General features: G+C 44.2%; 1 protein-coding gene across 1 annotated transcript; it reads right to left on the reverse strand.

Annotated features, from left to right (window-relative positions):
* Positions 1-18,190: 18,190 nt before the first annotated feature.
* id4 (inhibitor of DNA binding 4) lies at positions 18,191-19,037 on the reverse strand (the record flags this gene model as incomplete). The annotated part of the gene is made up of 2 exons (XM_084442267.1): positions 18,191-18,238; positions 18,684-19,037. The coding sequence occupies 2 exons, from the start codon at positions 19,035-19,037 to the stop codon at positions 18,191-18,193; spliced, it is 402 nt and encodes a 133-aa protein (XP_084298393.1).
* Positions 19,038-26,157: the final 7,120 nt, after the last annotated feature.

The following is a 26,157-nucleotide window of genomic DNA, read 5'->3' on the forward strand; positions in this document are numbered from 1 at the left end:
TCAGAGGTGTATAGGGATCCTGTAGGATCAGAGGTGTATAGGGGATCCTGTAGGATCAGAGGTGTATAGGGGATCCTGTAGGATCAGGGGTGTATAGGGGATCCTGTAGGATCAGAGGTGTATAGGGGATCCTGTAGGATCAGAGGTGTATAGGGGGATCCTGTAGGATCAGAGGTGTATAGGGGATCCTGTGGGATCAGAGGTGTATAGGGGAATCATGTGGGATCAGAGGTGTATAGGGGATCCTGTAGGATCAGAGGTGTATAGGGGAATCATGTGGGATCAGAGGTGTATAGGGGATCCTGTAGGATCAGAGGTGTATAGGGGATCCTGTAGGATCAGAGGTGTATAGGGGAATCATGTGGGATCAGAGGTGTATAGGGATCCTGTAGGATCAGAGGTGTATAGGGGAATCATGTAGGATCAGAGGTGTATAGGGATCCTGTAGGATCAGAGGTGTATAGGGGATCCTGTAGGATCAGAGGTGTATAGGGGATCCTGTAGGATCAGGGGTGTATAGGGGATCCTGTAGGATCAGAGGTGTATAGGGGATCCTGTAGGATCAGAGGTGTATAGGGGAATCATGTGGGATCAGAGGTGTATAGGGGATCCTGTAGGATCAGAGGTGTATAGGGGATCCTGTAGGATCAGAGGTGTATAGGGGAATCATGTGGGATCAGAGGTGTATAGGGATCCTGTAGGATCAGAGGTGTATAGGGGAATCATGTAGGATCAGAGGTGTATAGGGATCCTGTAGGATCAGAGGTGTATAGGGGATCCTGTAGGATCAGAGGTGTATAGGGGATCCTGTAGGATCAGGGGTGTATAGGGGATCCTGTAGGATCAGAGGTGTATAGGGGAATCATGTGGGATCAGAGGTGTATAGGGGAATCATGTGGGATCAGAGGTGTATAGGGGATCCTGTAGGATCAGAGGTGTATAGGGGAATCATGTGGGATCAGAGGTGTATAGGGGAATCATGTGGGATCAGAGGTGTATAGGGGAATCATGTGGGATCAGAGGTGTATAGGGGATCCTGTAGGATCAGAGGTGTATAGGGGATCCTGTAGGATCAGAGGTGTATAGGGGAATCATGTGGGATCAGAGGTGTATAGGGGAATCCTGTAGGATCAGAGGTGTATAGGGGGATCATGTGGGATCAGAGGTGTATAGGGGGATCATGTGGGATCAGAGGTGTATAGGGGGATCATGTGGGATCAGAGGTGTATAGGGGAATCATGTGGGATCAGAGGTGTATAGGGGATCCTGTAGGATCAGGGGTGTATAGGGGAATCCTGTGGGATCAGAGGTGTATAGGGGAATCATGTGGGATCAGAGGTGTATAGGGGAATCATGTGGGATCAGAGGTGTATAGGGGAATCCTGTGGGATCAGAGGTGTATAGGGGAATCATGTGGGATCAGAGGTGTATAGGGGAATCCTGTGGGATCAGAGGTGTATAGGTGTATAGTCAGTCAGCCAGAGTGTCAGCTCAGCCTCCTCCACTGGGTCATACAGAGAAACCTGAGCATTGATGTTTGATACAACCCTGGCTCCCCTCTGGCACACAGTCAGGTAGGGGGGGAGGAAGGGAGACAGACAGGCAGGTAGAGACATGCAGGTAGACAGCAGGTATAGAGCCAGGCAGGTAGACAGGTAGATACATGCAGGTAGACAGGTAGAGACATGCAGGTAGACAGCAGGTATAGAGACAGTCTCTCAGGCCTCTCTGTAGGAAGGCAGCTGGCTGTGGTGTTGACAACCATCTGTAAATGTGTCCCGGTGGATTACAGTGAAGGAGGGTAAACACAAAGACAACCAGAGGGAGAGGGCAGGTGGAGGAGAGGGAGGGGGATCCAACCTCCCAGACAGCTCCTTGTTCCTAATCCTTCTCTATTTCTCTTCTTATTTCACTCCTTCACTCTCACTCTCCCTCTCTCTATTTCTCACTCACTCTCTGCTCTCTCTCCACCCCACAGCCATCACCTCAGAGAGTTGCTAGCAGGCCAACAGGAGAGTCTGCTGGGGCTTTTCATCCCCATGGGAACCTGATCTGAGCTACATGAGGAGCACAATGACCTTGGATCCATTCAGGATTTTATTTTTATTTTTTTTTGCTCTGTGCAGTCTTTGCAAAATACTTTACTTAGAAAGACATCAGATCATACATCACACTTTAACCTGCTGTTGTTCTTGGTCCCACAATCACACAGTAGTGTGGCCATCTGTAGCTTACTGTGCATAGCCTTACTTCCTCAGTTGGCCAGGCCGCTCTGTGATTGGTCCTGCGGTGAGGCTGGGTCCACGCCTGTGCTAATGTATCTAAGAATCCTATTTGGCGTGGCTATTGTGTGTGAGAGAGATATGACAATCAGTGAACACTCGGGGGTATCAGAAGGTCACAGAACACATTGGCGGTCTCTCTCTCTCTCTCTCTCTCTCTCTCTCTCTCTTTCTCTCACATACACACACACACACAAACACACAAATATCCGTAGTCTGGTTCTTCCTCCCCCGTCTGACCAGTATAACTCTAGAATTATTTTATTGTACACAAAGTATTTGGTGGTTGGGTTGTTGTTGGGTTTAATTATATAAATGTTGTATGCAGTTTCATACGACGTCAACCCAGTGCATGTTTTGTATGTTGTCTGCACCTTCCTTCTGGCCCGCCCCCTCCCACCTCTAGAGGTACTGAGGCGAGTTTAACATGAATGCCCTGTGCACAGTTAATGTTTAACGTTATGTTTGCTACCACCTAATGTAGGGCTGCACCATTATAACAAATTATAATTGTGATTATTTTGCCTGATATTGTAATCAGATTATTAAGCGTGATTAACTGTGGTGCGGCTTTCATATGAAAACAAAATTATTCTACACTGTTTTGCCCAGTATATGGACTTCAAGGTCCATTGACCCAGATTTTTGCACTTACATTTCTTAAATCTCATTAAATCTCATCATAAACGATAAATTTAATTTATAAATTGTGCGAACAAACATTTAGCACCGTTTTAGCAATTTTACAGCATTATGCTTGTATGGGTATGAGAATGGGTGTTTGGGCAATATAATAAATTAATAGTTCAATTTGTTGTCAGATATAAAATCTATGACTGACCAACAGTCCAAACTTTTTACCATGCAAGTCAAATTAAGTTACCACTGCTAGCTTTCCCTCATAGGGCCCCTCTATACACTAGAGCACTCGCGGCCCTGTGGCCTTACATGCGTTTTCCCAAAAAGTCCATAAGGGCTCAGGGTAGTCCCAAAACAAATTGCTAGGTCCACAAGTGCGCCACTGCCGCCATTTTGCACACTTTAACCGCACTTACCGAAAGTCTGCAATTTCACGGACTTAGGAGCAGAAAATACCCACAGTCCACCTCGTCTCATGTGACACAGTGCTTGAGTGCATCCGAGTCATGATCCGAGTGCATCACACATAAATTATGACATTTGCCGATAACGCAACATTTATCTTGAAATCCACATGCTGCAAAGATATCCCACCCAACATCATTTTTTAATTATTATTAAATTAACACAGACGTCAGTCGGTCAATTTTCAGAGCCGAGCGGAGAGCTGAGGAGCGTGTCAGAGCAGCCTCTGCGTCGGAGGGACGCGGCAGCCAGTGAAAACAAAGTGGGAGGGGCATTGAGCTAAACTGGCTTGGGAATCGTTGGCACGCCACTGGAAGTGCTGTCCCATTTAATTCATGGCCCTGCACCCTCTGGCCCTTCCAGCTGATGTCAATTAAGTGCTCAGGCCTCAGGTCGCAAGTGCAAGGGGCCGCAAAGGTGGTTTGCGCACTCAGATTGGGATTCAGCTATTGACTATAGTTCAGCTTTACCCCCCCTCCCACACACACACACAGACACATACACACACAAATTTAGGGGCCTGGAATTTAACCCTGTGCAGGTGGGTCCTTGACTGAGGTGGAGTGCCTGACTAAGCAGGTGGTACCAGGGTATTTTTTATTATTATTTTTTATATATATATATATATATATATATATATATATATACAGTATGTATTTAGTACTAAATAACATAAAATAACAGCAAACATTGGTGAGTGCAAGAATCTTTTTGGAAGCTGCAAGTGGGGTTCAAGAAGAAAATGCTTTGTTGTGAACATCTTGGGTTAAGATCATGCCTTTGGGAAACTGGGCCCTGAGCTGTTCATAAACAGGTGCACAATGTTTATAAGGTAAGGATGTTCTATTTGCAAAAATGCAGTATCACATGGTGTGTACAGAAGAGAAAATGGAGCCCTAACCCTAACCCAGAAAGAGCTAAAAGCAATTTGGAAACTATTTTGAGGTGAGACATGGGTTGGACACTTCTTTCCTGACGCATAATTATTATGATCTTAGGGTTCCCCCACCTCCTGTACCCCTGAAGATGACTGTAGTGTTATTAATCCGTAAACATTATGGACTCATTCTTATGGAAAGGAGCTGGAGTTTGAGGCATCTCTATTGCTCTCATAAATATTACAGAGGCTTCTGAGCCATCCTCTGGAGTCCTCTGCCAACAATTACGTATGAATAATGCATCACTGTGACATCGGAGAGATAATGGTATTTTGGAGCTCAATATGAGTTGTTTCTATGAAAAACTATGACATGGGGGTAAACGCTGGCAGTTGTATATGAAGCTGCTCTCTTTCCTTTTGATAAAGTTAATAATTGATCTATTTTCCTTTCCACACATACACAAGAGGAACTTACAGTGTGTTACAGTGAGTACAGTGTGTTAAAAAGGTACAAGAGGATATGATTGAAAAGCCTTGATTAAAAATGCTGTACCCCAGACATACTGCTGCTTCTCCTTTTAAATGTAGCTTTGTGAATACAGTACTTACATTTCACATTTATATGTCTCTAGTGTGTAAAATTAAAAAACCCACATAATGTATTATTTTATTGTTGTTTTGGACATTCTGCTCTTTGAAGAGACTTTTCTAACTAGGTCTGTACATCAAAATTGTTTACACAAATTCTCCCACATGTGGAGGCTGAACATCTCGCCAGAGTTGTATCCGCCTCTTTGCCGCCAGATCAGTCCAGGTTGCACAGGAGCTGGGGTGTCATGGGCCATGGGAACCACGCCTCCTCCCAGTGACTCCACGGTTCCCCAGGAGAGACCCTTCATGCACTGGCCTTTGGAGGTCAGGGAAGGCAGGCGCAGGACAGGCGGGCTGCAGGCTCACCACCCTGAGCCTAAGCAACTGGTCTGGTAACTGCTAAATTGCTGGTTGCTGGTCTGGTAACTGCAAATTTGCATGCCCTGTCTGGGAAGTCATCTTGATCCAACAAATCCAGAATTTGACACAAAGTTAAACTAAAAGAAAGAACACAGTAGATAGTTAGGTAGAACAAGAACTATGTTCTGTTGTCTATGTGTATAAGTATATGTATACCTAGATGCACTGTGTTATCCCGCTGGTCACTATTGTTGCCATCAACTTATCGTTCTATTACCACACTGAGCAAAGTTGAGTAATTGCAAATGCATATTTCAGACACCCTAAACGTGATGTGCACCAAAACTCTTTGTCCTATTTTTATGTTAACATACTTTACTAACCTTTTGTTTGGGAGCTTTAATGCTACCATCCTCTTCCCATGGTACAACCAGGAAGTGAACAGCTCTGGTCATGTGGCAATTTACACTAAACATCTGATATTGCGCATATTTAATAGAGTGGTGAGGTCTGATGTCACTTTGTAGGCTTAAAAGTTAGCATCGCAGCCATTTGGTTCTGAGTCTCAAATTCCTATGGGAAAAGTGAATGGGATTTGAGAAAAATGCAGAAAATAATATGTGTTTAACTGGAGACTCAGAATAGAATGTTTTGTTCTAAAAGTTAAAACATCATTGAAGATGATGGGTCTTGTGAATTTTCGTTTCTAAACAAGTGTCTAAGTGAAGCCAAAGTATGAGTAGCAAAATATAAATACAATAGGTGGTAGTAGTGTAGTTTTAGTTTAGTTTATTTAGCACAAATATTCATATAAAATAACAAGTTCTTCTTGAAGAGGTGAGTTTTGAGCCTGCGGCGAAAGATGGGCAGCGACTGCTGTCTTGATGTCAGTGAGCAGTTCATTCCAACACTGCAGGGCCAGGACAATGTTATCTTCAAGATTCTGAACTTGAACTGGAAAAGTACAGTAGACTTGGGCTTTCAACCGTAGGGTTAGAGGGTTAGTGTTAGAGGGTTAGAGGGTTAGGGTTAGAGGGTTAGTGTTAGAGGGTTAGGGTTTAACCCGTAAACACAGCAAGCATTCACATACAGTACAGGATACAGATACAAAGTGTAAGTACTTAGTAGTGACTAACCCCAACCCTTGCCCTAGTGCATCCATACAAACATAAGAAAGTTCAAATACAAGGCTCAGTATAAAATAGGCCTACAATGTGGACAAAGATAAGGACAATACATATTCTCATCCACCTGGTCTGGTCACTACTTAATTTCCTGCTACTGTATTTAAATGTTTTACTGAAACAGGGATAAATTAATTCTTATATCTATAGTAGTCTGTGGGAAGGAGCCTTCTCCCAGAGGGCAGTAGCTGGTTCTCAGAACGTGGGAGGGGTCAGTAACTCTCTTATTGGCTTGCATAAGGGGGACCTGTTCGTTCAGCAGGTAGACTGCAGGGACAGAGGCTCCTTCACTCCTATACTAGTCTAAGCAGTTCTCATCAGTCGGACTAGCCTGGACTTCAGCTGAACTGAAACCAAGCTGTGATGCCATATCTGATAAGGCTCCCCACGACTGCCTGACAAAACACTTACATAAACTTTTGGTCAACTATGTTGACATAGGATGTAACTTCCCATTATCATGGGTACAATGAGTATGAGTTATGTTTATCAGTATACTAAACTGTAACTTTTATTCCTGTATTCTATTTGTCCTGCTTTTTGTTTAAATGTCTATAATGACTTGCTTTTTGTTTTAATGCTTTTAATTTGTCCTGCCTTTTGTTTTAAATGTCTATAATGTCTTGCTTTTTGTTTTAATGCTTTTAATGTCTCATGTAAAGCACCTTGAATTGCCCTGTGGCTGAAATGTGCTATATAAATAAACTTGCCTTGCCTTGCCTTGCCTTACAAAGTCACACTCTATTTCTATCTCACATAATTCATCACTTAAAAATATATTTTGTAAAGTCCTCACTATATGTCATATATCTGTAATTTAAATAGCTTTTTTGCTGTAAGATTAATTTTGTTTTCATTTTGAGGCTACTGGTGATATAATTACAAACAATTAAAATGACCAAATTAAAAGCAATGAGTAGACTAGGGTAGGGTTAGATGTGGTCGGTTAAATGCTTATTCAGTCACTTATGTCACTGATAGTCTTTGATAGTCATCAAATCTCAGCAATAGACCTGCATCAGTTCTGGCTCTGTAGAAGACTTCTATGCAGATCTGGCTCGGTAGAAGACCTCTAGCAGGTCTGGCTCTGTAGAAGACCTCTACACAGGTCTGGCTCGGTAGGAGACCTCTACACAGGTCTGGCTCAGTAGAAGACCTCTACACAGGTCTGGCTCGGTAGGAGACCTCTACACAGGTCTGGCTCGGTAGGAGACCTCTACACAGGTCTGGCTCTGTAGAAGACCTCTACACAGGTCTGGCTCGGTAGGAGACCTCTACACAGGTCTGGCTCGGTAGGAGACCTCTACACAGGTCTGGCTCTGTAGAAGACCTCTAGCAGGTCTGGCTCTGTAGAAGACCTCATGCAGATCTGGCTCGGTAGAAGACCTCTAGGCGTGATGGGGTTTTCCAGGCCTGCAGGGCTCTTTTCTTGGAGAGTGACGAGTGGCTGTTGGACGAGTGGTCAGAGAGGTTTCTATTCTTGGCCGTATTCATCTCCTTGGCGTGAACTGCAGGGGCGAGGCCTCTGAACAGAGAATATGTATAGTAGGGGCTTGATAGTTAAATGATTGTTTTCAACCAGCACATAAATCAAGGCCTGATCATTCATACGCTGTGATTGGTGAGAAACGGATGAATTAATTAATCACGCGTGAACCCTGCCATACCATGACTTCTGCGCTGGGATCTGCACTGGTTTCTACATTCGATTGATGAATGAGGCCAATGTCATATAGTCTACCAAGGTCGTTTTAAAGGGTGCCATATGACTTCCTCATTTATGTCAATAAAGGGAAGTCGTGGGACCGCAATGTACCCAAAATGCATTGCTTCATGTCACACTTGTGTTTGGCTAATGAGTCCATCCAGGGGACATTTAAGACGCGCACACACGCACACACACACACACACACACACACACACGCATGCGCACGCACACACACACACACACACACATACAGAACTCCTCTCAGAACTGCTGCTGAGGTCTCCAGAGAAAAACTGCGACCAGGCAGAAAATGGAGAGAGTGAAGAGGGACTACAGAGGGATTTACAGAGAATAGAAGCTGTTCCAGTTCTATGGGCAGGCAGCACCAGCATCCTGAGCTGAAGTGTTCCTGTTCTATGGGCAGGCAGCGACAGCATCCTGAGCTGGAGTGTTCCTGTTCTATGGGCAGCAGCACCAGCATCCTGAGCTTCTATTGCATGATTGGACGTTTCCCTGTGATCATCTTGGCTGCCTGCCTACCGTATATTAGGCATGAGAGAGGGACAAGTCAGTTGTTGACCAATTGAAGCACAGCATTTTCCATTGAGAGAATAGTCCTGCGTTTCAGGCACATGATTTGACAGTATTAGCTATAATGGATTGTCGTCGGGGTTCATGTGACAGATAGTGTTGTTGTTTATTCATACGCTGGGAATCCCCTAAACAAAAACATCTGCCTCTCGGGCTGAAGGTGGCCATCTGTCCAATTGGCGCTGAGACAGTAGAGGATGGGTTTGGGGCAACCCCTGATCTGGAACAAATTAACATGTGAATTGGGAGTTGAGAATGTGCCAACATCCACACTGGATTGTCACCAACAGCATAACACATGGGTAATCAATTACTTAACATCTCTTTAAGATATTTTGCCAAAATGCTGTGATAAATGTGAATAAAATGAATTTGTTATGAAATTAAAATGACCTATCCAAAACATATCAATGGGCTAATACTATTATAATTTAAAAAAAAAGATGTATTAAGTGATTTGGTTTTTCATGCCAAATGTAATAGTTATAATATAGTCATCCCAGTCGTCCATTCATCATTGCAGACTCAAATGTAATAGTTTATTTCTGGTTTGCCTCAGGCAGTCTCAGGGTCAAAAAAAATCCCAATTTTTACATAGAATTGCTTCTAAAGGGCAGTTTGAAGTGAAGAATTGGTTGGCTCACATACAGCATATGTGGATAGAATAATTTCAAAATTTTCAGCAACAGGAAAACTTAGGTTGAAACTAGTCATTTGATTATTTGTACTAGTCTTTTGATTATCTCTTGACGTTTTCACCAGACTGTTTTTGTTTATATCAACCTATGAAAGGAACTCAAAAAGCAGCCTGGTTCGTATGGCTGCCTATAGTCATATCTGCCTGGTTAGTTTGCTGGTTTATATGGTTGCCTATAGTCATATCTGCCTGGTTAGTTTGCTGGTTTATATGGTTGCCTATAGTCATATCTGCCTGGTTAGTTTGCTGGTTTATATGGTTGCCTATGGTCATATCTATAGATATGAACACGAGATGACTCGTAATGGATTGAGCGGCGCAAAATACGGCCGCCATATTGGTCCGGTACCGTGTTTGTTTAATTCTCTCACACTGCTGAGACTGTCATTATCGTTGGTAGAAACAGAAAATGCATCTTTCAAGACTTTCTTCACTTCACTAGCTAACTGTTCTCTGATTGGATATAAACAAGCAAAATGAAGTGACCCATGGTGAATTGACCTGGCAGGTTTTTAAACAGACACATTATTAAATAGACATAACATTATTATTACTAATGTTATTAACATTAGTATTATTGCTATGAACATTATTGCTGTCAGATACTATTATGCCTCTGTTTATTCTATTTTCTTAGCTGAAAAAATGCATTGGATGCCAATATATATATATATATATATATATATATATATATATATATATATAAACATGTGTATTCATAAGAATTTATATTTAATTGTATTTAATTCAGATTCATATTAATAACCCACGTTTACTCTGTCTCTGTTTTCCCCCCAGTAAAATGTGCAGCTGTAATCCTCAGAGCCTCTAAGTTCAAATTCTTCACTTCAGAAAAGGGATCTTAATTTGGTGTTTAGTAATAGTGACCTATTATTCTTTTATTAAGGACGAATGTTTGTATACTTAAGAATAGGGAACCTATGCCTGCAAACAAGTGGTGTATTGTACATGTATTGTAGCATGACCACACTTTAGACCTGTTGGGCTCTGCTTAGGCCTACTGAGTAATGAAAACCATTATTAAACACTTACAGTGTGGAATACCTGTTCTGCTATTTCCATGAGACTTTTATTCTGAAAGAAAATGTATAATGGGGGTTTCCATGACAACTGTAAACAAAACTGGCGGGAAAATAAGCAAAGGGAGAGAATAGTCCTTAGAGCAGCCAGATATGGACGTCACTTTTTGTCACAAATAGAAATTGACACTTAACCCACAGTTTCTCAGCTTTCAGGAAGTGTTGGAATGTTGGAATTTTGTAGATTTTGTTGTTGTTTATTTGTATAGATTCTTTAGATATTTGTAAACATTTTGCCAGCAAGGTGGTCATATTCAAAGGGTTAACATACTGTACCAGCATTTACAGATCGCATGGAGTAAATCCTGTCCTTTTCAAATCACTGTAGCCTACAAAAAATCTAACAGTGGGCTAGCTGAGGTGTTTACCTCCATCTGTATGCAGTAGCAGCATGTATGCAGTAGCCGCATGTATGCAGTAGCAGCATGTATGCAGTAGCAGCATGTATGCAGTAGCCGAGGGATCATTTGACAACAAATGGCAACAAAAAAAAGAAAAGTTGACAATGAGAACAGGCTGTTTAATGAAGACTGGACAGACAGATTCTTTTTAACTGAACTGGCATTACTCCATTCAGTTCAGCCACTCCCCTGCGCTCCCCGGGGGGCTGTGGAGACATTGATGTCCTTGTCAGAAATATTGCATCTCTCCAATATTGCAACTCTCCAGTTGGAGAGTTTCTGGTGAAGGAGGTGCTGTTGGAGTAGATTAACCTGGGATTATATTCGCATAATTTCCCTGTGAGGCAGAAATCTGGGATTATATTCCTATTATTTCCCTGTGAGACGAATTTTGGAGCTGCGCATTCTCCACACCAACAAAGCCAAATGGCCCCTTCCACATGCCCACTACCAAGCGCTTTTAGGAATGCATTCAACCACACTTTATCCGTATGAGCACAGATCCATACTTTAATGTGAACCCGCATCATAAAATGTGTCTCCGGCTGCTCCAGGGGATGGCATACAAATACACAAGAGTGGAGAAAGCAATCCAACAGAAACCTATGGATCGCAGCCCAGATGCCCTCCTAGGGAAGTCAGTGAACTTAACTCCCAATATTGCTGGGTGATGGCTTCATCCCCGTGTCATGTTCTGTGACATGGTTGTAGTCCCATCCATGCTCATTTAAAGGCCCTGGCAGAGACCTCCCCCCCCCCCCCCCCCCCCACACACACACACTCATGTTCACCAGGGGGTGAGGCCATTCTGACTACTCTGTGGAAAAGCTTGGCATTTGTCAGATCTCATTTCTGTAATTCATTGTCCGTCTCCTTGGAGCTTGAACTTGGCCCATGTTGTCCTTTTCCCTTTCTCTCTCTCCCTTCTCCTCTCTCTCTCTCCCTTCTCCTCTCTCTCTCCCTTCTCCTCTCTCTCTCTCCCTTCTCCTAGCTGCCCTGGCTGTGTGACTCTGAATGGGTGGGAGCTGGGAATGGTTGGATCCTATCAACATCTTGTTTTGCTATACGGCTTAACATTTGAGGAACTGCTTCAGCTTTCTTACTTTACTTACATACATACTTACTTACTTACTTACTTACTTACTTACTTACTTACTTACTTACTTACTTACTTACTTACTTACTTACTTACTTACTTACTTACTTACTTACTTCTCTTTGTTACTTGAGGAACACAAGACTGCGACTATCTGCTTCCTGGTTCTGTCCTGTGCAGCAGGCTGTTCCTCACCCCCAGGTTAGGAGCGTTTTCAGTTCCCAGGTCACAATTGTTCACCAGGTTGTTTTTGTCCTCCAGGTTGATTCAACATACACCCGCTGTACGTGTGCTCACACATAGCTTTCACCTACGCACAAACACACAATTATATTTTGTCTTCATTATATTGAATCACACTTAAGAGAGACATTTGTACAACTTAAGTATTTGCTTCAATCCTGCCAGTCCTGCAATGTGCAAGGAAATACTATAATATTAAAAAGGCATTTGCCTCCATAAATTTACTAAAATAATTTGTGCTCATAGGATTTTTGAAAAACAACACAAGCAAAACAGCCGCTTGCTCTTTCTGCTTTGTTTTGAAGTCTTTGGCATCACTGCATTTAGTTGATGATGAGCAAACCCTTGTTAGTTGCTAATAGCTGCTTTAAATAGCTGCAATTAGCCAGAGGCATGCGATCTTTAATCACTCCAGACCAATTAGACTGTAATCAAGTAGTGTCCAAGAGCGGCACGGTTCTGTGCTCTGTTCCTGTCCTGTATGTGTGAGTGTGTGTGTGTGTGTGTGTGTGTGTGTGTGTGTGTGTGTGTGTGTGTGTGTGTGTGTGTGTATGTGTGAGTGTGAGTGTGAGAGGCAGACAGTGATGAACACAGAGGAACAGAGGGCCCAGCGGAACACAGTGATGTTCAATCATGGAGGGGAGAGCACAGCAGCTCTGCTCAACCCCGTTATTGTACAGTAGCTTAACACAAGCACAAGGTTCATTCAAGCGAGAGACGATTGCTGGCATCCATATTTCTTGCGTTTGTGGCCGTGTGTGTAATTAGCAGGACATTTTTTAAGTTTGCAAAACATTTCACTCCACCCATTTCACAGACAGGTGTTATTTTACAGACAGGAGCTTTGTCTGTAAATGCTGCTCAAGGTCGTGAGACACGGCAACACTAGAGGGACTGACAGAAGCTCACCCATTGAATTTCATTTGCTGTAATATCATGATATATGGTCTATTTTAATTACATATTTTCCGTGTTACTTACACACACACACACACACACACACACACACACATACACACACACACACATACACACACACACACACACACACACACACATACACATATATACACACACACACACACACACACACACACACCTGTTCAAACATGTGCCTCTTCACAGCAGCAGAGTCTGTCTCTTGTTTTGATAATAATAATGTCGGCTCATAACATTTCCAACTGACTGGAAGGTTGACTGCTGCTCAGCAGAGATTGACCAACATGTTTTGGGCCTTTCTTATCTAGCAGGATGTGAGGGTTTCCCACGATGTGGAGGCTGATTGTAGCGAGGTTAGTGTAACCCTAGTTACACAGAGAGATGAGGGCTGGGACAGGTGTGCTGCCTGTCTGCTGCATACACACAACACACCTTATGGAAGAGATTGATTTGTATCTTTTTTTAAAGGGGCTGGCCAACCTGCTTTTGTACCGCTTCACGTTATAGACAAGAGGGAGATGGGTGACAGCCAAGGGGGGAACCGTCAGGGTTAGGGTTAGGGTCAGGGTTAGGGTCAGGGTTAGGGTCAGGGTTAGAGTCAGGGCTAGGGTTAGGGTTAGGGTTAGGGTCAGAGTTAGGGTTAGGGTCAGGACCACTTTCTGAGGCCACGTCTGCTAGGAAAGTGGCAGCTTTATAGAGTGAACCACAGCATCTCACAATGGGAGTTCATGAGAAGCACGTTATTTACTTGGATTACAGGAGTACTTATTAAGATATATAACTCTACATTACATACAGTGCATTTGATATATTATGTGTGGTTACTGCTGTTTAGACCCCCTCTGATGAGTTAGATAGCAAAATAAAATCCTTAGCAGAATGTAGGCTACTTGTAAAGTTATATTATATTGTATAATATTGTACTGTATAGCATTGCATTACACAAGTATTTGTACAGTATTGTTCAGTATTATTTGGTATTGTATTGCAGACTGTGCTTTCATTGACTCTCCCCAAGAGTCTTGCAGTACAGGTTAAAGCCTCTTCCCCCCTCACACATCATCTTTCTCACACCCAGCGCCCCTCGTATTGCCATTTTAATTTATTACTGTAAAGCACTCTGTGCATCCGTGCTGTGAAGAGCGCTATATAAATAAAGCTTACTTACTTACTTACTTACTTACCTTGTCAAGGGCAGCCTGGACTGTGCTGCATGTGGGGTATAAACACTGTTAGGCATCCATCCTCAGAGTGCCAGACCAGGCTACCTGTCTAGTCTGAGGATGGCCGGACAAGGGCTTTGAAGCTCATTCACACTTCTATATTGACCAGTTCACAGCACAGCAACAATATCTTTCCTTACTGCTTGAAAAAATTAAATTACACAAATATGAAAAGTAAGGTAAGCAGACGCAAATATGGTATTATGTGTTATTGTAGACCCTGAAGACATGAAACACATGAATACACCCTAAAAAAAATTGCTACAGTATTTTTGTTTCACAAAACCCACTGAGGTTGATACTCTCCATGTGTTTGTTTTAGCTGTTGTACATGGTGTCCAGAAACAGCACTAGCAGCATCATCATCAGCATCATCATCATCATCACAGTATTACAGATTTTTTTTTTTTACATTTTCTCATCACCTGAAAGAAAATGTTTTCCCACTTTACCTCAAATAAATGAGCTACAATGATGAAGCTGACGCTGCAGAATAAAACTGGATCACCCCGACTATCATTGTAGAAATGTCAGTCATCTTTACGTGGAAATATACAGTACAGTATGCTGCCACGATGGTGCCTGTGCTGTTTTGAATTCTGAATATGAGACTTTATACATTCTGTGACCCTTCGGTAAATCATTAGGGAATCTTTAATCCATTGCTCGATCCCGTCTAAACAAAACTTGAGACAACACGTCCGTTCCTGGAAATTCTGTCCTTACCCTGACATCTCCTCACAGTACACACAATTAAAGGAGTAGTAAAGGGAAAATGCATGTTTAGCCCTGTTTTAAGGTTACTTATGATCATATACAATGGTTCAGATCAAAACGTTGACAAAACTAGCACTTTTGAGAAAGTCTGATAATTACTCTACCACCGTTTTGGTCATACAATTAATGTGGGTGGGCACCTTGAAAAATCATTCAAAAAACATTAAACTCTCAATTTCAAAGACAAGAAACTCACTGAGGTGTTAGTTGGCGTTCTGACATATAATTCGTCATAAAGTAAGATTCTAGTTCATCTGGAAATGATTTTTTTCAATATTTAGCATAGAACTATTTAGTCGCAGCACATACGTGTGTAAACTTCCGCAAACTAGGTAGCCTAGCAACATAAACAATAACAATAGCTACCATAAGTAGTTCTGCTTCAGAATCCCCTCTGCGGATTGATCTACACATCTACAACGGTCGCTTCAATACAAGTCAATGGATTTCATAAAATGATCAATAAAACCCTACAGGATTCATACTTTGTGGCGAATTTGATGTCAGAACACCAACGGACACCAATTATCCCCTCGGTGAGCTTCTTGTCTTTGAAATCGAGAGTTTAACATGTTTTTGAATGATTTTTCAAGGTGCCCACCCACATCCATTGTATGGCCTAAACGGTGATAGAGCAATTATCAGACTTTCTCAAAAGTGCTAGTTTTGTCAACGTTTTGATCTGAACCATTGTATATGATCATAAGTAACCTTAAAACAGGGCTAAACATGTATTTTCACTTTACTACTCCTTTAAGCTATACGCTTAATACACAATGTAGCGCTGTAGAAAAATGACCTTCACTGGATGTGCCATCTTTTTCTATTGTTGAAGTTTTGTCAATTCTGCATTCACTCTCATTCAATTCAATGAATATTATTGATTCAAATATGAAAAGTGCTGTCAGACTTTTACACAGGTTACATTCATCAATGTCAGACAAACTGGCAAACATTTGTCTTCACTTCAAAGCTGTATTTCAAGATTGTCAGTCAGTCCATCAGGTATCATTTATAATGTTGTACATTCTTCCGATTAGTTTGGTCTCTGGTATTAGTTTGAAGGCAGAGGCTGTAAAACATAAACAGTATGATATAACATAACACAGCAGTGTTAGAGAACACAGATGATCTGAGCTCATGTGGTCCCTGGTCCTCAGACGCTCTCCAAACTGTTACATCCATGAGAAAACAAAGAATAGAACTTGAACTTCCCCAGAGGACTTTCAGACGTATAACCCTAACCCAGTACTACAGTATCTACCCAGAGGACTTTCAGACGTATAACCCTAACCCAGTACTACAGTATCTACCCAGAGGACTTTCAGACGTATAAACCTAACCCAGTACTACAGTATCTACCCAGAGGACTTTCAGACGTATAACCCTAACCCAGTACTACAGTATCTACCCAGAGGACTTTCAGACGTATAACCCTAACCCAGTACTACAGTATCTACCCAGAGGACTTTCAGACGTATAAACCTAACCCAGTACTACAGTATCTACCCAGAGGACTTTCAGACGTATAACCCTAACCCAGTACTACAGTATCTACCCAGAGGACTTTCAGACATATAAACCTAACCCAGTACTACAGTATCTACCCAGAGGACTTTCAGACGTATAACCCTAACCCAGTACTATCTACCCAGAGGACTTTCAGACCCTAATGCGATATCTAGCCGGAGGACTTTCAGTGCTCATTCAGTATCGTTGAGCCAGATGTAACCCTCTAACCCTCTAACCCTCTAACCCTAACCCTCTAACCCTCTAACCCTCTAACCCTAACCCTCTAACCCTAACCCTCCATAACCGTTAGAAGAACAACACTGCCAGACTAAACAGAGAGAATGATATGAGGACTTTATTGGCAGAACATTATGTAATCATCCACTAGACTAAAAAGTGAAAACACAATATTTACAAAACAAAGTTTTAATAAAAATATCTTATAATTACAATAGTCTATTTAAGCATATAAGTATTTTCTTTCACATACATGTATAGAACATTTGTTTATATGTACATGAGTGTTGTAGCCTTTACAATATTAAACATGTATCCCAGGGAAAATCCTGTACAGCACAAATCATCTATTTTAAACAATAGATGTCAAAACATATGCAATTATTTTCACTGTTTAGTAAAGCTTTAGCAGTTTAGAATTAATTTGTATGCACAATAAATTATTGTCCCTATGTGTGTAGATCAATTGTCCAACTAGACTTTGCAGCAAAGGATTCCTCGTTCAGCCCATTTTCAAATCATAATTGTGCCAAATAATCTTTTTAATGGCAAGGTATAAAGGGGACATATATTCAGTGTGTTTTAACAGACATGAAAGGCCTATTAAATAGCATGTAATTAGCAGCGGGTTAATGTCCTGCTGCAGAGCTGCCTAGGAGGCCCTGTGGCCGAGCGCTCGTGGGCGTGCTCCTCCCTCGCAGGGCTGCGCTAGCTTTGGACCGGCTCTCTGCACACCTGTGGAGGTGAATGAATAGAGGGGGTGTGTGAACCAGGAGCTCCAGACAGACTGGCGCCGCCAACAAAACAGAGGGCATGCTTGATCAACAACCCAAAACAGCCCAGGCCAAACAGCCACTACCGTAGGCTTCTCTCCCTGGCTGGCTGGCAGGGCCAGACCAGCAACACGCCGCCTCCAGCAGGCTGGCTCCTTGAACACCCTGTTTAACCCCATGCTCACAAGATTGCTACACAGGGGACCGTTATTGCACAACACACAGCTGCCTCCAAGCCGTTGCCAAAGACATGTTCCTCAATTACAGTCTTTCCTGCATGTCTGCATCACAAGTCTATCATCATGTGTGTCACGCTGAGTGGATCAGCTTATACTAACAGGCGGCTGCTACAACTAAATTACAATATTGTTAACAGTGCTCACCATTAAACCCATTACCGCCAGGCTGTTATTATGAGTCTGTGTCATCAATAATTATTGTAAAAGCATCTGTCTATTAACAGGCTAACATAGGACTACTCACCATTTTATTTCAGCGGCACAAAATTGAGTCCTCCGGTTTTTTGACTATTGATGTCCTCTGCAATAAGGGGGAAAAAACGGTTTACAGGTATGACAAAGTACAACAATGGCCCTGCATCACTATAAACCAAATCCCAATTGAATCTGATATAGGCAATACTGGACTTCCAAACATGTTAACTGTTACTTCATCTACCCTGTAAGCTCCTGGACCACGCGCAAAGTCATAATCAATTGACAAATAAAACACAGCGTCTACTACCATGCTATGTTATGCATTATAATATTCAATTCATTTCGGCTGTACTACTACTCAGTTATACTATTCAAGAGCATTTAGGCTATACTACTGTGGGCGTATTTCATAATAATATTCAAGAGCATTTAGGCTATGGTGCAGTATGAACATGTTTCTGTTCGAGTGCATGACTGGAAAAGGACAGTGTGACATTAGAGCGCGTTGTCTGCCGGTAACACGAGACACGCGTGAAGGATAAGCTTACCTGATGGTCAATATTCAGAACCGTCAACGGTGTCCGGTTGGAAGCGGGTGGATATGTCCCGTTCGGTTGTCTGCTGATGAGAGAAGGGTGCGTCTCCAGAGCTAGCTGCAGGTCCAAGATGTAATCTATGACATGCTGGAGGATCTCTACTCGGCTGACTTTCTTGTCCTGCGGTATCGTGGGCACCAGGCGCTTCAGTCGGCTGTAACAGTCGTTCATGTCGTATTGCATGCAGAGCAGATCTTCCTCTTCCATTTTGCAGCGGGCGATGTTCAGACTGTGCTCCGACAAATGATGCACAGAAACATCGGTGCTACTTGAAGAATCCTTCTGGGTGCGAACTGGAGTCTTCATGTTGAATTTACAGAAAATTTAATTGAATAGACTATTTGAAATCACCCTAATGTTGTGCTATAAATTAACGATAATTGCAATGTTGCCTAGTAAAGACCAAATTGCCGAAAAAATAAAATCACCAAAACGTATAAAAATGAAAAGCTGTTGTGTAGATATCCGGTAGGGCTGTGCCAAAACGTTCTACTTCACTAAGCACAGCGTGAGAAGAATGACTAGATTCCCCACATTTATACGGGAAGGGGTGGCGCTCTCGGTTCCGGGCGAGGAGCTGGTCAGTCACGAGCCTACCGGTGCCATGGATGGAACACCGGAGCACAGAGAGAGGCGTGCCTCTGCTCGCTGCGGTGGGCGGGTTGCTGCGCGTGTTTGTGTGTGTGTGTGTGTGTGTGTGTGTGTGTGTGTGTGTGTGTGTGTGTGTGTGCGTGTGCGTGTGCGTGTGTGTGTGTGTGTGTGTGCGTGTTTTGTCTGAAATTGATGAAGGCAGGCTTAAGTCAATAGACAAAATGCCAAGTGTTTAAATATATTTATATTGTCTTAGGTGTGATAAACTCATGTATGTAAATCCGGTAGACTGAAAAAATACAGTATCGACGTTAATCCATGGTGATATTTGCAGTATTGATTAGGTGAATCACCACATCTCAAGGCTTTGTTGTTGCGCCGCTACCTAAGATTCCTCCAGCAGGCGAACCTTTCAGAATGGACTAGCTAGTGCATTGTTCTAAGATAGGTTGTATTTGGAATGGACTAGTCTAGTGCATTGTTCTAATAAGAGGTTCATAGATTCATATCATAAATTATATATTTTTTAAATATAACATAGGCCTATGAAAGAGTATAAGAAGAAGAAGAAGGAAAACAATAATAATAATAATAATAATAATAATAAGTATAACAATTATTATTATTATTATTATTACAGTAATAATAATAATAATAACAATTATTATTATTATACTATTATTATTATTATTATTAATATCATTATTATTATTATTATTATATCTTAATAATTATAACTAGAGAGGGTGCTCAGAGAGCACAGACCTCTGCCCATTAATGCATTTCGTCAGTGTAACCAAGGTGAATTGGATGAAGTCACGTAGTTTATGTGTAATCCTAGTCCCCAAAAAATAAATGGAAGTGAATGGCCGCCTGGGTTTGGGTGGCTCGTGGATTCACCCGTAATTCAATCTGCTCCAAAATGTAATGGTTTCTAAATTGGACCATGCTACCGAGTTTCATGAAATCCGGTCTGGTAGTTTTTGCATAATCTTTCTAACGGATATACAGATGGGCTAACACACAGCACAGAAAACATTACCTCTCGCCCTGTGATGTCCCACTCCCTGGACCAGTACTGTCCTCTCCTCCACTCCCTGGACCAGTACTGTCCTCTCCTCCACTCCCTGGACCAGTACTGTCCTCCCTCCACTCCCTGGACCAGTACTGTCCTTCCTCCACTCCCTGGACCAGTACTGTCCTCTCCTCCACTCCCTGGACCAGTACTGTCCTCCCTCCACTCCCTGGACCAGTACTGTCCTCTCCTCCACTCCCTGGACCAGTACTGTCCTTCCTCCACTCCCTGGACCAGTACTGTCCTCCCTCCACTCCCTGGACCAGTACTGTCCTCTCCTCCACTCCCTGGACCAGTACTGTCCTCCCTCCACTCCCTGGACCAGTACTGTCCTCTCCTCCACTCCCTGGACCAGTACTGTCCTCTCCTCCACTCCCTGGACCAGTACTGTCCTCTCCTCCACTCCCTGGACCAGTACTGGTCTGTCCTCTCCTCCACTCCCTGGACCAGTACTGTCCTCTCCTCCACTCCCTGGACCAGTACTGTCCTCTCCTCCACTCCCTGGACCAGTACTGTCCTTCCTCCACTCCCTGGACCAGTACTGTCCTCCCTCCACTCCCTGGACCAGTACTGTCCTCTCCTCCACTCCCTGGACCAGTACTGTCCTTCCTCCACTCCCTGGACCAGTACTGTCCTCTCCTCCACTCCCTGGACCAGTACTGGTCTGTCCTCTCCTCCACTCCCTGGACCAGTACTGTCCTCTCCTCCACTCCCTGGACCAGTACTGTCCTCTCCTCCACTCCCTGGACCAGTACTGGTCTGTCCTCTCCTCCACTCCCTGGACCAGTACTGTCCTCTCCTCCACTCCCTGGACCAGTACTGTCCTCTCCTCCACTCCCTGGACCAGTACTGGTCTGTCCTCTCCTCCACTCCCTGGACCAGTACTGTCCTCTCCTCCACTCCCTGGACCAGTACTGTCCTCTCCTCCACTCCCTGGACCAGTACTGTCCTTCCTCCACTCCCTGGACCAGTACTGTCCTCCCTCCACTCCCTGGACCAGTACTGTCCTCTCCTCCACTCCCTGGACCAGTACTGTCCTCCCTCCACTCCCTGGACCAGTACTGTCCTCTCCTCCACTCCCTGGACCAGTACTGTCCTCTCCTCCACTCCCTGGACCAGTACTGGTCTGTCCTCTCCTCCACTCCCTGGACCAGTACTGTCCTCTCCTCCACTCCCTGGACCAGTACTGTCCTCTCCTCCACTCCCTGGACCAGTACTGTCCTCTCCTCCACTCCCTGGACCAGTACTGGTCTGTCCTCTCCTCCACTCCCTGGACCAGTACTGGTCTGTCCTCTCCTCCACTCCCTGGACCAGTACTGTCCTCTCCTCCACTCCCTGGACCAGTACTGTCCTCCCTCCACTCCCTGGACCAGTACTGGTCTGTCCTCTCCTCCACTCCCTGGACCAGTACTGTCCTCTCCTCCACTCCCTGGACCAGTACTGTCTTCTCCTCCACTCCCTGGACCAGTACTGTCCTTTCCTCCACTCCCTGGACCAGTACTGGTCTGTCCTCTCCTCCACTCCCTGGACCAGTACTGTCCTTTCCTCCACTCCCTGGACCAGTACTGGTCTGTCCTCTCCTCCACTCCCTGGACCAGTACTGTCCTCTCCTCCACTCCCTGGACCAGTACTGGTCTGTCCTCTCCTCCACTCCCTGGACCAGTACTGTCCTCTCCTCCACTCCCTGGACCAGTACTGTCCTCTCCTCCACTCCCTGGACCAGTACTGGTCTGTCCTCTCCTCCACTCCCTGGACCAGTACTGTCCTCTCCTCCACTCCCTGGACCAGTACTGTCCTCTCCTCCACTCTGCTGACAGATTGTTCTTCTGCCCGACGCCTATTCCAGTCAGCTCTCCTTCTGCAGACACGCAGGCCAGGGAGGTGAATAACAATAATAATAACTAGAAAGTACATTTCCTGGAGAAAATGTGAGGTGGGCTAGCTGCTGCAGCTGTATGTAACAGCTACTGCTAGAACTACTATGGACCAGGCAATCTCCATGCACCCACCAGCGAAGACAGTGCGTCTCTACCCCACTCAGGGGCTGAGTTGTGGGGTCTGTGGCGTGGATAGTGGCATGGTGGTGAGACTCTGCCCCCTCAGGTCAGAGCTGGTTGAGGACAGTGTACCCCTCTCCGGGCCACCTACCTGCCCTGAAGACCATGTGTCTCTAGCCCAATCAGGGGCTGAGTTGTGGGGCCCGTGGCGTAGATAGTGGCGTGGTGACGAGACTCCGCCCCCTCGAGTCAGAGCCGGTCTAGGACAGCGTACTGCTCCCCGGACCATTCACATGCACCCAAGTTCAATAGCTGAAAGAGGAGAAAATATATTAATGAGTTTGCAGCCTGAAAAAGAGTGTCATTCTGAATATTTCTTTGAATATATGGAAGGAAGAAAGAATGAAAGAAAGGAAGGAAGGAAGGAAGAAAGAAAGGATGGAAGGATGGAAGGATGGAAGGAAGGATGGAAGGATGGAAGGAAAGGAAGGAAGGAAAGGAAGGAAAGGAAGGATGGAAGGAAGGATGGAAGGAAGGAAGGAAGGAAGGAAGGATGGAAGGAAGGAAGGAAGGAAGGAAGGATGGAAGGAAGGAAGGAAGGAAGGAAGGATGGAAGGAATGGAAGGAAGGATGGAAGGAAGGAAGGAAGGAATGGAAGGAAGGAAGGAAGGAAGGAAGGAAGGAAGGAAGGAAGGAAGGAAGGAAGGAAGGAAAGGAAGGAATGGAAGGAAGGAAGGAAGGAAGGAAAGAAAGAAAGAAAGAAGGAAGGAAGGGAAGGAAGGATGGAAGGAAGGAAAGGAAAGGAAGGAAAGGAAGGAAAGGAAGGAAAGGAAGGAAGGAAGGAAGGAAAGAAAGAAGGAAGGGAAGGAAGGATGGAAGGATGGAAGGAAAGGAAGGAAAGGAAGGAAAGGAAGGAAGGAAGGATGAAAGGAAGGAAGGAAAGGAAGGAAAGGAAGGAAGGAAGGATGAAAGGAAGGAAAGAAGGAAGGAAGGAAGGAAGGGAAGGAAGGAAAAAGAAGGAAAGGAAGGAATGAAGGATGAAAGGAAGGAAAGAAAGAAGGAAGGAAGGGAAGGAAGGATGGAAGGAAGGAAAGGAAGGAAAGGAAGGAAAGGAAGGAAAGGAAGGAAGGAAGGATGAAAGGAAGGAAGGATGGAAGGAAGGAAAGGAAGGAAAGGAAGGAAAGGAAGGAAGGATGAAAGGAAGGAAAGAAAGAAGGAAGGATGGAAGGAAGGATGGAAGGAAGGATGGAAGGATGGAAGGATGGAAGGAAAGGAAGGAAAGGAAGGAAAGGAAGGATGGAAGGAAGGATGGATGGAAGGAAGGATGGAAAGAAGGAAGGAAGGAAGGATGGAAGGAAGGATGGAAGGAAGGAAGGAAGGAAGGAAGGAAGGAAGGAAAGGAAGGAAGGAATGATTGAAGGAAGGAAGGATGGAAGGAAGGATGGAAGGAAGGAATGGAAGGAAGGATGGAAGGAAGGAAAGGAAGGAATGGAAGGAAGGAAAGAGGGAAGGAAGGGAAGGAAGGAAAGGAAGGAAAGGAAGGAAAGGAAGGAAAGGAAGGGAAGGAAGGAAAGGAAGGAAAGGAAGGAAAGGAAGGAAAGGAAGGGAGGAAGGATGAAAGGAAGGAAGGATGGAAGGAAAGAAAGGAAGGAAAGGAAGGAAGGAAGAATGAAAGGAAGGAAAGAAAGAAGGAAGGAAGGAAGGAAAGAAAGGAGGAAGGATGGAAGGATGGAAGGATGGAAGGAAGGAAGGAAGAAAGAAGGATGAAAGGAAGGAAGGGAAGGAAGGAAGGATGGAAGGAAGGAAGGAAGGAAGGAAGGATGGAAGGAAGAAAGGAAAGGAAGGAAGGTTGGAAGGAAGGAAAGGAAGGAAAGGAAGGAAGGAAGGATGAAGGGAAGGAAAGAAAGAAGGAAGGAAGGATGGAAGGAAGGAAAGAAAGGAGGAAGGAAGGATGGAAGGAAGGTAGGAAGGAAAGAAAGAAGGATGGAAGGAAGGGAAGGAAGGAAGGAAGGAAGGAAGGATGGATGGATGGATGGAAGGAAGGAAGGAAGGAAGGATGGAAGGAAGGAAAGAAAGAAAGGAAAGAAAGGAAGGAAGGAAGGATGAAAGGAAGGAAAGAAAGAAAGAAGGAAGGAAGGATGGAAGGAAGGAAAGAAAGGAGGAAGGAAGGAATGATGGAAGGAAGGAAGGATGGAAGGAAGGATGGAAGGAAAGAAGGATGGAAGGAAGAGATGGGAGGAAGGAACGATGGAAGGAAGGAAGGAAGGGAAGGAAGGAAGGAAGGAAGGAAGGAAGGAAGGAAGGAAAGAAAGAAAGAAGGAAGGAAAGGAAGGAAGGAAGGAAAGAAAGAAGGAAGGGAAGGAAGGATGGAAGGAAAGGAAGGAAAGGAAGGAAAGGAAGGAAGGAAGGATGAAAGGAAGGAAGGAAAGGAAGGAAAGGAAGGAAGGAAGGATGAAAGGAAGGAAAGAAGGAAGGAAGGAAGGAAGGGAAGGAAGGAAGGAAGGATGGAAGGAAGGAAAGGAAGGACAGGAAGGAAGGAAGGATGAAGGAAGGAAGGATGGAAGGAATGGAAGGAAGGAAAAAGAAGGAAAGGAAGGAATGAAGGATGAAAGGAAGGAAAGAAAGAAGTCAGGGAAGGAAGGATGGAAGGAAGGAAAGGAAGGAAAGGAAGGATGAAAGGAAGGAAGGATGGAAGGAAGGAAAGGAAGGAAGGATGAAAGGAAGGAAAGAAAGAAGGAAGGATGGAAGGAAGGATGGAAGGATGGAAGGAAAGGAAGGAAAGGAAGGATGGAAGGAAGGATGGATGGAAGGAAGGAAGGAAGGAAGGAAGGAAGGAAGGAAGGATGGAAGGAAGGATGGAAGGATGGAAGGAAAGGAAGGATGGAAGGAAGGAAGGATGGAAGGAAGGAAGGATGGAAGGAAGGAAGGAAGGAAAGGAAGGAATGATTGAAGGAAGGATGGAAGGAAGGATGGAAGGAAGGAATGGAAGGAAGGATGGAAGGAAGGAAAGGAAGGAATGGAAGGAAGGAAAGAGGGAAGGAAGGGAAGGAAGGATGAAAGGAAGGAAAGGAAGGAAAGGAAGGAAAGGAAGGAAAGGAAGGAAAGGAAGGAAAGGAAGGAAAGGAAGGGAGGAAGGATGAAAGGAAGGAAGGATGGAAGGAAAGAAAGGAAGGAAAGGAAGGAAGGAAGGAAGGATGGAAGGAAGGAAAGAAAGGAGGAAGGATGGAAGGAAGGAAGGAAAGAAAGAAGGATGAAAGGAAGGAAGGGAAGGAAGGGAAGGAAGGATGGATGGAAGGAAGGAAGGAAGGATGGAAGGAAGAAAGGAAAGGAAGGAAGGTTGGAAGGAAGGAAATGAAGGAAAGGAAGGAAGGAAGGATGAAGGGAAGGAAAGAAAGAAGGAAGGAAGGATGGAAGGAAGGAAAGAAAGGAGGAAGGAAGGATGGAAGGAAGGTAGGAAGGAAAGAAAGAAGGATGGAAGGAAGGGAAGGAAGGAAGGATGGATGGATGGATGGATGGATGGATGGATGGATGGATGGATGGATGGATGGAAGGAAGGAAGGAAGGAAGGATGGAAGGAAGGAAAGAAAGGAAAGGAAGGAAGGAAGGATGAAAGGAAGGAAGAAAGAAGGAAGGAAGGATGGAAGGAAGGAAAGAAAGGAGGAAGGAAGGAATGATGGAAGGAAGGAAGGATGGAAGGAAGGTAGGAAGGAAAGAAAGAAGGATGGAAGGAAGGGAAGGAAGGAAGGAAGGAAGGATGGATGGA

The sequence above is a fragment of the Borostomias antarcticus genome, assembly GCF_949987555.1.
Source record: "Borostomias antarcticus genome assembly, chromosome: 8".
In the NCBI taxonomy this organism is placed as follows: domain Eukaryota; kingdom Metazoa; phylum Chordata; class Actinopteri; order Stomiiformes; family Stomiidae; genus Borostomias; species Borostomias antarcticus.